Here is a 15483-nt window from a genome sequence, read left to right as displayed (position 1 = left end):
TTTTTGATGCACGTTTCCCTTCTTTCCTCCAGACTGTACATATTAAGTTCCTGATGTCTCTCCTGATATGTTTTATCCCCCACACCTTTCACCATTTTTTTACCCGTCTCTGAACTAGTTCTAGTTTATCAATACCATTTTGTAAGTGAGGTCTCCAGAACTGGTTACATAGTCAGGTTGAAAAAAAAGACACAAGTCCATCAAGTTCAACCACAAAAAAATAAAAATAAATAAAAAATAGCATACAATCCCATATACCCAATTCTATACCCACAGTTGATCCAGAGGAAGGTGAAAAACCCCAGCAAAGCATGATCCAATTTGCTAAAGCAGGGGAAAAAATTCCTTCCTGATCCCCCGAAAGGCAAATCGGATTTTCCCCGGATCAACTGTACCTATAAATGTTAGTACCCAGTTATATTATGTACACTTAGGAAATAATCCTGGTTTCTTAACCACTTTATGACCGATGCACGATAATGTACGTCCATTTTTTGAAGAGGGATATCTCGGTAACGATAATGGCCACCCCCCGTGTCCTCCGCCGCTTACCGGAGCCGTCGAGAGCAGCTGAGGCGATTGGGTCCTGCACACTGCTTGGTATGGAGACGAGTGAGGCTAAGATGGCCCCCACTTGTCTCTATACCATAGGAGGGCGGAAGCGACATCAAAATGTCACTTCCGCCCATACCTCTTAAAGGAACATTTTTTCAATGTCATTTTCGCGAATTCATTTTTTTATTTTTTTTATTGCATTTAAGTCCAAATATGAGATCTGAGGATTTTTTGACCCCAGATCTCATATTTAAGAGAATCTGTCATGCTTTTTTCTATTACAAGGGATGTTTACATTTCTTGTAATAGGAATAAAAGTGATACATTTTTTTTTAAACAGCGTAAAAAATAAAATCAAGTAAAATAAATAAGAAAAAAATTGTTTTTTTTTAAAACACCACGTCCCGATGAGCTTGCGCGCAGAAGCGAACGCATACGTGAGTAGCGCCCACATATGAAAACAGTAGTCAAACCACACATGTGAGGAATCACCGCGATCGGTAGAGCGAGAGCAATAATTCTAGCCCTAGACATCCTCTGTAACGCAAAACATGTAACCTGTAGAATTTTTTTAATGTTGCTTATGGAGATTTCTGAGGGTAAAAGTTTGACGCCATTCCACGAGTGGGCGCAATTTTGAAGCGTGACAGGTTGGGTATCAATTTACTCGGCATAACTATCTTTCGCAATATAAAAAAAATTGGGCTAATTTTACCGTTGTCTTATTTTTTTTTATTAAAAAAAGTGAATTTTTTCCAAAAAAGTGCGCTTGTAAAACCGATGCGCAAACACGGTGTAAAAAAAAGTATTGCAATGACCGCCATTTTATTCTCTAGGGTATTAGAAAAAAAAAATTAATGTTTGGAGGTTCTAAGTAATTTTCTAGCAAAAAAAAAAACTGTTTTAAACATGTAAGCACCGAGCCTGAAAAAGAGGTCCGGTCTTTAAGTGGTAATCTACTGAGCTGGCCAGAACCACCTCTGCAGGGAGTCTATTCTACATTTTCACAGCTCTTACTGTGAAGAAACCTTTCCGTACTGGTCACAGTATTCTAAATGAGGTCTCACTGGAGAGTGCTCTATTGATGCAAAAGGTACCCCCAAATCTTTTTTGTCTGTCATGTTGGCCAAACTGTACCCCAATATTGTACTTCAGGGATTATTTTCCCTAGGTGCATTTTTTTACATTTAGAAACATTAAACTGCAGTTTTGACCAATCTTGCAGCAATGTCAAATCATGTCCCATGTTACAGACACCTCCAGGTATATCCACCCTATTACACACCTTTGTGTCATCAGCAAAAACGCATACCCTATCCAACAACCCTTTAGTTACATCACTTGCATATACGTTAAATAGAACAGGACCTAGTACAGAGCCTCGTGGTACACCACTAGTGACTGGTCTCTGTGCCAGATGAACCCCATTTACAACCACACGCTGGTATCTATACTTTAGCCAATTTCATATCCACTGAACCACTAAAAGGTTAGGTCCTAGCTTTTACAACTTTTGCTTTAGATCATTAATTATATAGGATTTATATAGCGCCAACAGTTTACACAGTGCTTTACAATGTAGATCACTATGTGGAACCATATCAAATGTCTTGCTGAAATCAAGATATGCTATGTCTACAGCACCACCCTGGTCCAAAACATTGGTAATATAGACAAAAAACTGAATCTGATTAGTCTGACATGATCTGCCTTCAGTAACGCCATGCTGCTTTGGGTCCAGCAAGTTGTGTATTTTTAAGTGATCAATGATCCTTCTTTTCAGGAGTGATTCCATAAACTTGACTACAACCGATGTTAAACTCACTGGCCTGTATTTGCCAGTCATGGGGAACTTCTCCTGTTTAGAAGAGATTGGTTAAAAAGATCAGTAAAATACATGGCTTTTTGGTAACAGTGGTACAGGTGGCTGAAAAGCTGCCCAGTCACTTTTATGGTACTGAGAATATAGCACATCCATTCCTACATCTGCTCTGTGACTAAAGAACATGGAAGTGATGAGCCTTTTTGTCACTGCTGGATTGGAGCGGTCATTCCCCATCTACAGTGGAGAGCAGTTAACACTTGGTGTTTGGGACTTTAAATGAGACGCCTGCCTATGCAAGGGCTTGGTGCTATGAGTAGGGCAGCTCCTACATTAGAGCTAGGTATCTCCATACCTATTCATGACACAAAGGAGAGGCGAGTTGGGACTTTGAATGAGAGGTGTAGCTTACAGTGGGCAAACCACAGTATCATATTCAACCAAAAGCAAGAAATAAAGTAATAATACTAATAAGGACTAGTTTTTTTTTTTTAATAAAACTAGGTCTCAGCAATATTATTTCTTTATTTCTTGCTTTTGGTCGATTAGGATCCTGTGGTTTGCCCTCTGTAAGCTACACCTCTCATTCAAAGTCCCAACCCTCCTCTCCCTTGTATTTCTATAAGCAAGTGGGCATTAAAGGGGGAAATCTCTTGTTAAATATATTTATTGAAGTTTTAAGAGATAAGTATAACTGCAGAATTGACCACTCAGAGGGATCTAAATTTCTGATTTACCCTAGGATCACATCTTTGCGTTCTGTGTGGGCTGCATTTGCGTGGGCATGACAGCCCAAATAAATGGGCTGCCGTTCCTGTGTTTCTGCAAAAAAAAATAGGTGCATTCACCTTTTCAAAAACGCAGCCACAAGGGAAATTGCATGGTCTTTTGGACCATGCAATTTCCCTGCGGTTGCCGCACCTGCACTGCAATTTTACATGTGTGGGGTTGTAAATCAGAATGATTGGCATCACCACAAGTTTTCCGCAGAGCAGTGCGTTCTCACTGCAGGTGGTTGCAGGAATCACTGAGATTCCCACAGCCACGCATAGAGATGTGACCCTAGGGTAAGATGTAAATGCTGACAACAAAAAAGAACACAAAACATAAGCAGAGTTTCACAACCCTATAGAGTAACATAGGTGGCTGGCCATGGCAGGGACTCATGAGAGAGAGTATGCTCACAGTAATGAGGAAAAAAGAGAGAGAAGGCAAGGCGGAAGAAAGATAAAAAGGAAGAATGAAGAAGAGTGGGAGAAAGAGGGCATGCGCTCTAGAAGGGGAAAAGGAAGTGGCCCCCATGTACTCGAGTACAATCAGTCGGACAATTTAGAAGTTAGACATACTGGAGATATGCACTGAAGGCAGGGCATACAGGAGCCACACCCCCCATATCTTTAGGAATTTGGGATAAGAATCGTTAAGAATGCCGGACATCTTTTTAGAGAGGGAAATCTCAGAAAAATTTACAAAAGTAAGCAAAGTAATTATGTTGGTGAAAAGGATAGTCTTTTTATAGTGCACTTATCACTAAAAAGGTGAAGTTGCACATTACCTTAATAAGAAATGAGAAAAAGTACCTGTGGGGGAGCAGAAACCGCTGCCTGCTCCTGTTCCTGATAATACTGTGAGGCTCTCTTGTCCTCTTCCTCCTGAAGTTTTTTGGCCAGCTCCAGGTCACTGATGCCTTCTGGTATTTGCTCCCAGTCTATATCTTGGTTCTGCTGCTCCTGTTGTAGTGATAGTGCCATCAGATAATCCTAGTAAAGACACAGTCTGTGAGAATTCCTTCAAGAAAAATCTAAAGGCATGCACAATTATTCCATTTACTTTACAGTGCTCCATCAAATTGAACATTTTTTTTTTTGGATCAGTCAAGTCTCTAACCTTCATATAACTCTCAATCTAAATTCCCTATGTAGCTAGAAACCATTTTTGGAAAAGGGCTATCAGAAGTTTTTTGAATGGTTGTAGGAAAAGTTAAACACACTGAAATCTAAATCTTGAAGCAGTTTGTTCTACTTGAGTTCTCCCTGTGTGGACTCTAGACTCTCCGCCACCCCCCCACCACAATCTAAGTGGTGGGTAGTCTGTCTTTCACACAGGAAAACTCAGGCAGGGTTGACAACATGGCAGCCTTGCAAGCCCACTACAGGAAGATAGAAGCAGCTCAATGGATATCTGGCAGCATTAACAGGTTTTTGTACTTGCAGTGTTTTTAAAGATTCAAAACGTAGTGAAATGTTCATTTATTGATTTGTTTACACTTAACCCTCCCTTCTGGATTGTAAGCTCTAACGAGCAGGGCCCTCTGATCCCTCCTGTATTGATTTGTATTGTAAGTGTATTGTCTGCCCTCATGTTGTAAAATCCTGTATTAAAATAATAATGTATTGCAGAGATGTACAGCATTTTTATTTTGGAGAAGACATACACTTTAACTGAATTGGCTGCTGGATTCCTAAGAGCAGCAGGTTTAGGTGTCCATCAAAAGACACTGCATTCCATAGTGAGATTAAGCAACAACACACACTGGCCCTAAAACAGGCCACAGATGGGCAGTACTTAACAGGAACCAACTGGTAGGCAGGTATCGGCTCATCCTCATACCACAGATACGAGAACAGGGATCCACCTTGATACTTTTCTGGTGTTAACAGCTTTTCATGCACGGTGGAAAGACCACTGAAGAGTGAAGATTTGCACCAACCTGAAGAAATCTTTGCTTAATCATTTTTAATTTGCATGCTTTATTTATAATTTTGCTAATATACAAACATGAAAGGCATATTGAGGAAAAAATAGTCAAGGAAAATTTGACATATCTAACATCAACCATGGCAGTTTAAAGTTTACAAATGACGTGTATAAATAAACATTGATTTGGAAGGTTTAGAGGAACCAGAGCTAGGACACAAAAATCAGTTGTAAGGATAGATGTCAAATAAGTGAAATGTAAGTCCAAGGGCCACCACGTCATATTGTGACTCTGGACTAATATTGTAGTCAAGTCGAAAGTATGAATATATCGATGGTCAATGCCCAGTGGTAGCAAAAATGTGTCACTCAAGGGGAATTAATAGGGATGTTGTGCATAGGGTAGATCTAGGCAAAGTAAAGAGTAAGTAGAAAGGGTAGTATCTGGTTAGGGCTAAAAGATAGGAAGTGGAGGGAAGGAAAAGGGCATCAGGCGAGGAAAGAAACCCTGACTATCAAACATGCAGTCACAATGGATGCAAACATAATTTGAGGGAAATGTACACGCTGTGTTTACCAAATTATTTTTATGACTGGTTACGGGTATTGAGTTATGTAGGAGTAAAAATTCAGCGATTTAGGGACAATCCTATCTGTACATTTTTGGGCTATCTCATGTACTTGTGTCCACAAATTGCTCAGAATTGAACAGGACCAGAAGACATGTCACATTTCTCCAGGTCCCTGCCTGTATCTCCAGCATGTTGCCGGAGAGGCATGGTCGATGGCATGAAGTACATCTGGTGTACTATACCAACGGGTAACAATATTATAGCCAGATTCTTGGTATTTACTGCTTATGGAAGGTTAATAGAACATAGTATTTTTTGATTGTCTTTGGTGAGATGGTGATAGAGGTCCTTCTAGTGTTGTAAAAAAAAATGCAGCTGGGTTTTTGAAGCTTCTATAAGGATGAATTGGCAGGATAAAAATAGAGCATGTTGGATTTGTTCATACATTCCTGTTAAAACTGGGTTAATGCACGTGAGAATTTTTCGGGGGGCAGCTGCGATTGCAGGAAATGGGCAATTTGTAATATTTGCAGAGTGCCTCAGGAGGAAAAACATCAGATTCAGTGCCATTTAGGTGGGTGACAACCAGGATGAGCAGTATAGAAAATGTTTTGCGCATCATTATTCTACTAAAGAAGCCGGAAGAATGTTTTATCCTGGAGGCCAGATAGAAAATGAGGGTTTGCCAAAATATGAAAAGTGATCCTTTTCTTTTTTTTTCAAATTCTTTAAGATTCTAAAGGTAGCCAAGACAATAAATAAAATCAGAACATTGGAAACGTAACCATTTTGCTATCCTGTTTGGGTGTGATAGATCGTCCCAGATCTGCTTCCCATTTGATAAGGCTGGGATGACTGAATTCTGCAGGCGGGGAGATCAATATAGAGTACATTGTGGAGAGAGTGCGTGTTAATGTGCCTCCCTCCACGCAATCGGATTCAAATGTGGTCGTTGGCCTTCTGTATTCTGTTGGAGACCCTAGCATTTGGAGGAAGTGATGGAGTTGGAGTGCCCTCCAGAAAACCAAGGCAAATCTCCCATCAGGTTGCATCAGTGTCGGGATAGACGGCCATCTGTCCAAACTGCGAAAATGTGACACCTGGAAACAGCCTGTATCTAGCAAGTGCTGAAGAGGTCCTCCCTGAAGATACAGGGGAAAATTGGTATTACCCAATATCGGGTATAATAGTGGCATAGAGGAGGTAATAACCGGGTTTTTACACAGAACGTTGCAAACTCGTAGAGTTGGACCTACGACAGGGTGAGCTTTGAGTATCAACGGCAAGACCTGAAAGCACCAGGGAGCTCTACGAAGAGGGTATGGTACATAATTGTTGTAGTTGGGTCTGCAATTTTTGAGTGCCGTGTCTGCAACAATCAATCACCCATGTGAGGTGAACAGGGCAGCACAGTGGTGTAGTGGGTAGCACTCTCGCCTAGCAGTAAGAAGGGTTGCTGGTTCGAATCCCAACCACGACACTACCTTCCTGGAGTTTGCATGCTCTCCCTGTGCCTGCGTGGGTTTCCTCCCACACTCCAAAGACATGCAGGTAGGGTAATTGGCTGTCCAAAATTGGCCCTAGAATATGAATGGGGACCTTGGATTGTGGGCTCCTTGAGGGTAGGGACCAATGTGAGTGTGCAATGTACAGGGATAGGGACAATTGTATACACTCACTTTGGTTGAACTGGATGGACTGGTGTCTTTATTCAACCTTACTATGTAACAGCTTGGTGATATTTTTTGGATATCTGGGACCACGATCCCCCCAAATATTTTAGGGAGAGTCAATAAATGTCCCCTTATCCTGAGCTTTTTGTTAGTCCAAATAAAGTAAGTGAAGAGGGCGTTCACTTGTTTAAAGTAGGCCATGGAATATGAATAGGGAGGGCCTGAAAGACATACAAGAATTTGGGTAAAATACTCCTCTTTATAATGTTATATTGACCGACCCACGAGTGTAGCCCATAACACAATTTATCCAGAAGCTTAACCAGGCCCAAGAGAGGTGGGAAGTTCAATTTAAAGACATTGGACACAGATGGGGGATATGTGTCCCTAAATATTTTAATGACGTGGAGGTCCAGTTAAATCTAAAATTACTTTGTAAGTGGTGTAGTTGTGTGGGAGTCATCTCCACTCCCATAGCCTCAGATTTTGAAAAGTTAATTTTCAAGTTTGATAGCTCGCCATATCACTCGAGTTCCTGTAGTAGATTAGGCAGAAATATAATCGGGTTCGATTTTATAATGGGAATTGCCGATCTGTAGGCCTTTGATGTCATTGTTTAACCTCTTGCTTACTGGGCACTTAAACCCCCCTCCTGCCCAGACCAATTTTTAGCTTTCAGCACTGACGCACTTTGAATAACAATTGCGCGGTCATACAACACTGTACCCAAATAAAATTTTTATAATTTTTTTCCACTCAAATAGAGCTTTCTTTTGGTGGTATTTAATCACAGCTAGGATTTTTTTTTTTTGCTAAACAAAAAAAGATCATGTTTCATAGTTTGTTATAAAATTTTGCAAACAGGTAATTTTTCTCCTTAATTAATATCTGCAGATGAGGTGGCACTGGTGGGCACTGATAGGCTGCACTGGTGGGCACTGATGGCCCCTGATGGGTGGCACTGATAGGTGGCACTGTTGATGAGGCACTGTGGGCACTGATGGGTGGCACCAGTGGGCACTGGTAGGCAGCTGCTAGGTGGCACAGGTGGGCAATGAGGTGCTGGCTGCAGCTCTCCCTTATCGGGACTATTGTCCCTCTCACAGCCGTCGGTGATCAGGAGAAAAAATAGCCAATCACCGGCTCTGTTTACATCACATGATCAGCTGTCATTGGCCGACAGTTGATCACGTGGTAAGGGGTTGGGATCTGACTCTACACAGGAACAGTTCCAGGGTAAGTGCGAATAGTAGTGGTGACAGAGGACAACCCTGCCGAGTCCCGTTCGATATTGCGATCTGGTCTGAGGACACACCGTTAACCTTGACTGAGGCCCTCGGGTAGTATATACACCTCGGAGATCCACTGAATCATCCTGCCCCTCACACCGAATTTTTGAAGGGATGCAAACATGAAGCTCCAATTCACCCTATTGAACGCCTTCTGAGCGTCTGTGCTCAAGAGGACGCATGGTATTTTGGTATAATTGGCTAAATGTAACAAATTCAAGACTTTTGTGGCGTTATCACGTGCTTCATGGGTGTTGATAAAGCCTACTTGGTCTACATGGACTAGTTGAGGAAGAAAAAGCTGAAGATGTGTAGATAGGATTTTAGAGTTTTGAAGAGTTTCAGGTCTACGTTAAGTAGTGATATGGGTCTATAGCTGCTGCACAAGGAAGGATCTTTACCCTCCTTGTGTATGCCTGAGATATTGGCTAGCAATGTTGCAGGCAGGAAGGAGGAAGATTGTCCCAACACATTAAATGTTTTTACCATTTGGGGTCCTAAGATTGGTAATAAGGTCTTGTAGTACTGGATGGTGTAACCGTCAGGGCCAGGAGCTTTGACTGGTTTGGCTGAGTCCACAGCAGTCTATAACTCCAAGGATATAGGGGCCTCCAAGTCACGCCGTTGTGGAGACGACAGCCTAGGGAGGCGGCCTGAGGAGAGAAAATCGTCCAATTGCATCTGTGATGGTGGGTTGGCAGTGAGGTTATATATAAATTATTAAAATTATGTAAAAAATATAAATATTGTCAAATGAATTCTTTCAGGGGGCGGAGGTGTGAAACGTTTCAATCGAACCAATAAGTCCTATAACATTGAATCATTCATCACGTGCTCTGAGTGTGTGGTGTACAGTGCCTTGCGAAAGTATTCGGCCCCCTTGAACTTTTCAACCTTTTGCCACACTTCAGGCTTCAAACATAAAGATATAAAATTTTTATTTTTTGTGAAGAATCACCAACAAGTGGGACACAATTGTGAAGTGGAACGAAATCTATTGGATTTTTGAAACTTTTTTAATTAATAAAAAAATGAAAAGTGGGGCGTGCAAAATTATTCGGCCCCTTGCGTTAATTGTAGAGCCACCTTTTGCTGCGATTACAGCTGCAAGTCGATTGGGGTATGTCTCTATCAGTTTTGCACATCGAGAGACTGAAATTCTTGCCCATTCTTCCTTGCAAAACAGCTCGAGCTCAGTGAGGTTGGATGGAGAGCGTTTGTGAACAGCAGTTTTCAGCTCTTTCCACAGATTCTCGATTGGATTTAGGTCTGGACTTTGACTTGGCCATTCTAACACCTGGATACGTTTTTTTTGTGAACCATTCCTTTGTAGATTTTGCTGTATGTTTGGGATCATTGTCTTGTTGGAAGATAAATCTCCGTCCCAGTTTCAGGTCTTTTACAGACTCCAACAGGTTTTCATCCAGAATGGTCCTGTAGTTGGCTGCATCCATCTTCCCCTCAATTTTAACCATCTTCCCTGTCCCTGCTGAAGAAAAGCAGGCCCAAACCATGATGCTGCCACCACCATGTTTGACAGTGGGGATGGTGTGTTTAGGGTGATGAGCTGTGTTGCTTTTATGCCAAACATATCGTTTTGCATTGTGGGCAAAAAGTTGGATTTTGGTTTCATCTGACCAGAGCACCTTCTTCCACATGTTTGGTGTGTCTCCCAGGTGGCTTGTGGCAAACTTTAGACGAGACTTTTTATCGATATCTTTGAGAAATGGCTTTCTTCTTGCCACTCTTCCATAAAGGCCAGATTTGTGCAGTGTCCGACTGATTGTTGTCCTATGGACAAGACTCTCCCACCTCAGCTGTAGTTCTCTGCAGTTTATCCAGAGTGATCATGGGCCTCTTGGCTGCATCTCTGATCGGTCTTCTCCTTGTCTGAGCTGAAAGTTTAGAGGGACGGCCAGGTCTTGGTAGATTTGCAGTGGTCTGATACTCCTTCCATTTCAAAATGATCGCTTGCACAGTGCTCCTTGGGATGTTTAAAGCTTGGGAAATCTTTTTGTATCCAAATCCGGCTTTAAACTTCTCCACAACAGTATTACGGACCTGCCTGGTGTGTTCCTTGGTCTTCATGATGCTCTCTGCGCTTTCAACAGAACCCTGAGACTATCACAGAGCAGGCGCATTTATACAGAGACTTAATTACACACAGGTGGATTTTATTTATCACCATCAGTCATTTAGGAAAACATTGGATCATTCAGAGATCCTCGCTGAACTTCTGGAGTGAGTTTGCTGCACTGAAAGTAAAGGGGCCGAATAATTTTGCACGCACCACTTTTCAGTTTTTTATTTGCTAAAAAAGTTTAAATTGTCCAATAGATTTCGTTCCACTTCACAATTGTGTCCCACTTGTTGGTGATTCTTCACAAAAAAATTAAATTTTATATCTTTAGGTTTGAAGCCTGAAATGTGGCAAAAGGTTGAAAAGTTCAAGGGGGCCGAATACTTTCGCAAGGCACTGTATATGATTCAGTGTCGGATGCATTAAGAGAGCCTAACGCGTACGTCTTTTTGAGCATGTAGGAAATATAAAGCGTGGCTTCAGTAAAGATAATTTGTCTCAGCATTATGCCATATACCAAAATAAAAAAATTGAAGGGGACATTATTTGTAGCCTTGGATAAACTTCAACCTCATTGAAGGGGTACAAATAAAATTAGAACTATTTCTAGACTTGAAACTAAGTGGATCTTTACCATGCAATCTTATGTGCCTCACAGTCTCAATGTAGAGTGGGACATAAACTCATTAACACAACTCAATAATTCTTAATATTTTAATTTTGTAGTGATATGTTTTTATTTTTTCTGATTTGTTATAAATGTATTTTTTTTTGCAATAATATTGATTTGTTATAAATTTATTTTTTTTGCAATCTTTTTTTTATAGATATTTTAAGGTTGTGAACGCGGCGTCTCCCTTACCTCTTGCTCTTTTTTTTGTGTATCCCATCAGCTCTATGTAGATATATTTATATTGACCACAAGGTGGCGATAATTTTTTATAAAAGGAAAATCCTTTCTTCTTGTGTCCCATTATGTATAGATAGGGTGCCATTAGTAATAATGGCGCTGCCATGTTGTTCCCATCCTTTATACTTTGAGCGGCCAATACGTAAGATGGCGCCACGCGATTATTTAAGCTCCGTTCGCAATGACAGTGGCACTGGCCAATCCCCAGACGACGTCCTATGGTGATGAAACGCGTATGGCGAAGCCTTGTGGTGGTGATGTCATTATGTTTGTTGTTCGGAGACTGATGGAACACAGTTAGGAGGCAGGAGGAAGTGAGAGGAGACGCCGCGATCTTTCGTTTTTATATGATTATACCATGCTTTACTTGAATAAATAATCCTGTAAGTGCAATTCATTTTACTATTAAAACCTCTTAAAGAAATATTACACTATGGGAGCCATTTTTGTTTTATGAGTTCTACAGTATATCTTTAGTGGTGTGGTTCTCTACGGGTTGTGGGGAGACCTTAACTTTTCCCCATGCTTGGCGAGACTATGCTTATGGTAGTAATTTGAAGCTGGTTAGAGGCTTTAATATACACTTGGGTGGGAAGCACTCTGGACATGGGACTTTTTCACTGACGTTTCATCTGGGAGTAGCACTGGCACTTTATGGACTTTTGTTTAATATTCTGAGATACTTTAATGCACTGGCACTTTATGGACTTCAGTCTAATATTTTGAGATATATTAATGCACTATTTCATATTAGTTTTTTCTTATATGTTTGGTATATTTGATTTATGCACATATATCACTTAATTGGATAATTTATTAATTGACTGCCTTGGTGATTGTTGGGTGAGAGTTTTGGTGACTGCTTTAGTTTTCTTCACCAGAGTTTTTTCACTCTTACTTTTTTATAGATTAATTTTTATATTAATTTTTTTTTATTTATTTTGTTTTTTTCATTGCATGTAATGTTAAATTCATGGTATCATTTCCGCTTTTATGGCATATTAATGATTTTGGGTTATCATGTTTTTCTCACATAATTATTAATTGGCGCCGCATTCACATTTGTTATTTATTAGGTTATATAAAGACTAGTAGTATTCTCCAAAGGACTGTGCTAGGCATTTCGGTAGTGTCATCTTCCAAGACCGGGCCCACTACGTGGTGAATACGGGAAGCTATTCTTTGATCCTGTAGGGTATTTTCCAGTTGTTTTCCACATTTGTCTCCGGATTCATAGTGAAATCTCCTGCAGGTCTGAATCGCTGCCTTAGCGCGATAACGTAGTAATTTTGACACCTGGCGGCGTAAGTGTGTGAGGTCGTGTTCTAGAAAGGCTTCAGGGGTCTGCTTATGACGCAACTTCAACGCTTGTATGTCTGTAAGTAACGTAGTGAGTTTAGCGTCCCGGGCACGCTTGATACGGGTGCCATGCTTGATCAACACCCCTCGGATGACCGTTTTATGTGCCTCCCAAAACGAGCCTGGGATCGCTCTCTGGGATATCCTTGAATTGAAAATATGTGGTAAGTTCTCTGGTAACATCTGCCAGAACTGCAGGGTCTTGTAACAGACTTTAATTTATGTGCAAGCACCACTCTCAGGAGGGAGAAGGCTCCGTGAGTCTGTACTGTAATGTGATAGGTGAGTGATCTGACCAAGTGATGTTGCTGATCTTCACATAAATGAGATCTGAGAGATGTTGATGGGGAGCCAAGAATAAGTTTATTCGGTAATATTAGTGGTGTTGGGTGGAAAAAATGTATAGTCCCGTTCCCCGGGATGGAATAGTCACCACGCATCGATCAGTTGGTGATTATGCAGGGTTTGGAGTATGTGTCTGCGAGTGTTGGGGAGAATGGTGGAGGCGCCCATAGACGTATCAACCGCTGGGTCAAGAGGAATATCAAAATTTCCTCTAGTATCAGCGTTCCCTCTGTAAACTCTGCCAGGAAGGATAGGGTGCTAGAGAGGAAGGCATCTTGATGCTGATTTTGGGAGTATACCGTAGCCATTGTCACCTTCACACTGGCCTTTCACAAACAAGAACATACCATCCTTATCCACACAGATATCCAAGAGGGACCAAGGAACGTGGCTAGAAATTAGGATAGAGACGCCTTTAGATTTGGCTGAATGGTTTGAGGCATGGTAGACAAAGGGGAAGAACCTGTTTTGAAATGTGTTTCTTGTATGAACACTACGTCAGATCGAGAGCCTTTCAAGTCGTGTAGAAGCATCACTAAAGCCATCCCGTCACTGAGCAGCTAATTAAAAAGGGGGGGGGGGGTAGGACTAGAGTGGGAAGGACTGAAAATAAAGAGTGTTCAGATGGAGGGATAAAGAAAGTAGAGGAAGGACACAAAGTAGTTGTAGGATACCAAGTGGTTCTGGGTGAGAAACCCTAGAGCCCAATAGGTAACTAAATTATTAAGGCACTCACTGCGGCGTCACAGCGCCAGTGAGTGCAGGTCTGGGGGGGGGGGTAAGGAAACAGCAGGTAGGCCGTGTTCTGAACTTTCCAGCAAATTTCAAAAACCAATGGATTAATATCAGGCACTAAAAAAATGTAAAAAGGGAGTGGAAAAGAGGAGAAGTAAACATCAAATCACATCAAAAGGGAAGGAGAGACATGGATCATCCAACATTTTTAAAAACAGTTGAAACATTACTAAATGAGCTTCCGCAATAGCCACTCTTATGCGTAGGCCAGTTCTATCCAGTCGGGTAGCACCTTCAGTTCTGAATGTACAGATGGACCTGGCTGTCATCATAGGCATAGCCAATCTGTAGATATTTTCTGTATGTGCTTCAGATATAAATGTAAGATATGCAGGCAGCGGTATCAGTATGTTTGGTGTTGTAGGTTTGACTGGATATAAATGTCCGACTGGGTGCGTGAGTTAAAGTGGCGTTGCACACCAAAAAAAAAAAAAAAATCATAAAAAAATTTTGGGGGAAAAAAGCATTTTTTTTAACTCACCTCTAAATGCCTGTTGCTAGGGGGTCCCTTGTAGTCTGCTTCCTTCAGTGCCTGGGCTGGTGACATCACTTCCCCTCTGTGCAGGAAGGGCTCAGCTCTGCCCCCTCCCTCCACGTGACAGGTCCCAGGTGACTGCGCGGCCAATCACGGCGCTCGCGCATGCGCAGTGGGCCCACAGTTACAATGCCAGCGCTGCCGAGCGGAGAGGGGGACGAGTGGGGCTTCGTTCCCCCGCATCGCTGGACCCTGGGACAGGTAGGTGTCTGATTATTAAAAGTCAGCAGTTGCAGTATTTGTAGCTGCTGACTTTAAATTTTTGGGGATTTTTATTATGGAAACTCCTCTTTAAGAACTACTGTAGGGCAGACGTAAAAAAAAAAAAAAAAACATCAAAGCTGTGGGGACCAAGTCCACTTCATTTGTTGTGACCGAAGGTATAATTGTCACCTTATGTTGAAATGAAATATGCCTTATGTAACAGGAAGGCACTATATAATTATGTCAAGAGTATGAAGGAACATTCATCGGAATGGCTTATGTCCTAACAAGCAGGCATCTCATAACTTGTATGGGTACAATAAGGACAGCAGTAATCTATATATGGTGCTGGTCAATGTAGCTGTATTGCACTTTGTGTGGTGTTTATAGTGCAGGTGTCAACACCCCAATCTTCAACCGCATGTCAGATAAAAACATTTGCAGGCCCAGTGGGACCGACAGCCATGGGACCATGATCCTGCAGGACAGCTCGAAGTACCTGCTGTGCCCCACCATGGGACCGCCAATGGCAGAACCACGTGACAGATGGAATACGGTAAATAAAATAAAAAACAGACGTGAATTTATGTAGAACTAAAAAAGAAAACAACAATGTATAACATAGCATAACACCCCAAACAGGAGAT

General features: G+C 41.6%; 1 protein-coding gene across 1 annotated transcript in view; it reads right to left on the bottom strand.

The window, feature by feature from the left end:
- MINDY2 (MINDY lysine 48 deubiquitinase 2) overlaps positions 1–15483 on the bottom strand; it is a 173455-nt gene that overhangs the window by 9043 nt on the left and 148929 nt on the right. Inside the window, exon 8 of the mRNA XM_077472635.1 lies at positions 3958–4137. Within this exon, the coding sequence (XP_077328761.1) occupies positions 3958–4137 (180 nt within the window). The remainder of the gene's footprint in view (positions 1–3957; positions 4138–15483) is intronic.

This window comes from Lithobates pipiens, unplaced genomic scaffold (assembly GCF_037356315.1).
Source record: "Lithobates pipiens isolate NorthernLeopardFrog02 unplaced genomic scaffold, aLitPip1_a1.2 Scaffold_8, whole genome shotgun sequence".
Lineage (NCBI taxonomy): Eukaryota > Metazoa > Chordata > Amphibia > Anura > Ranidae > Lithobates > Lithobates pipiens.
Note: the sequence above shows the minus strand (reverse complement) of the source record. Positions and strands in the feature narration are given on the sequence as shown.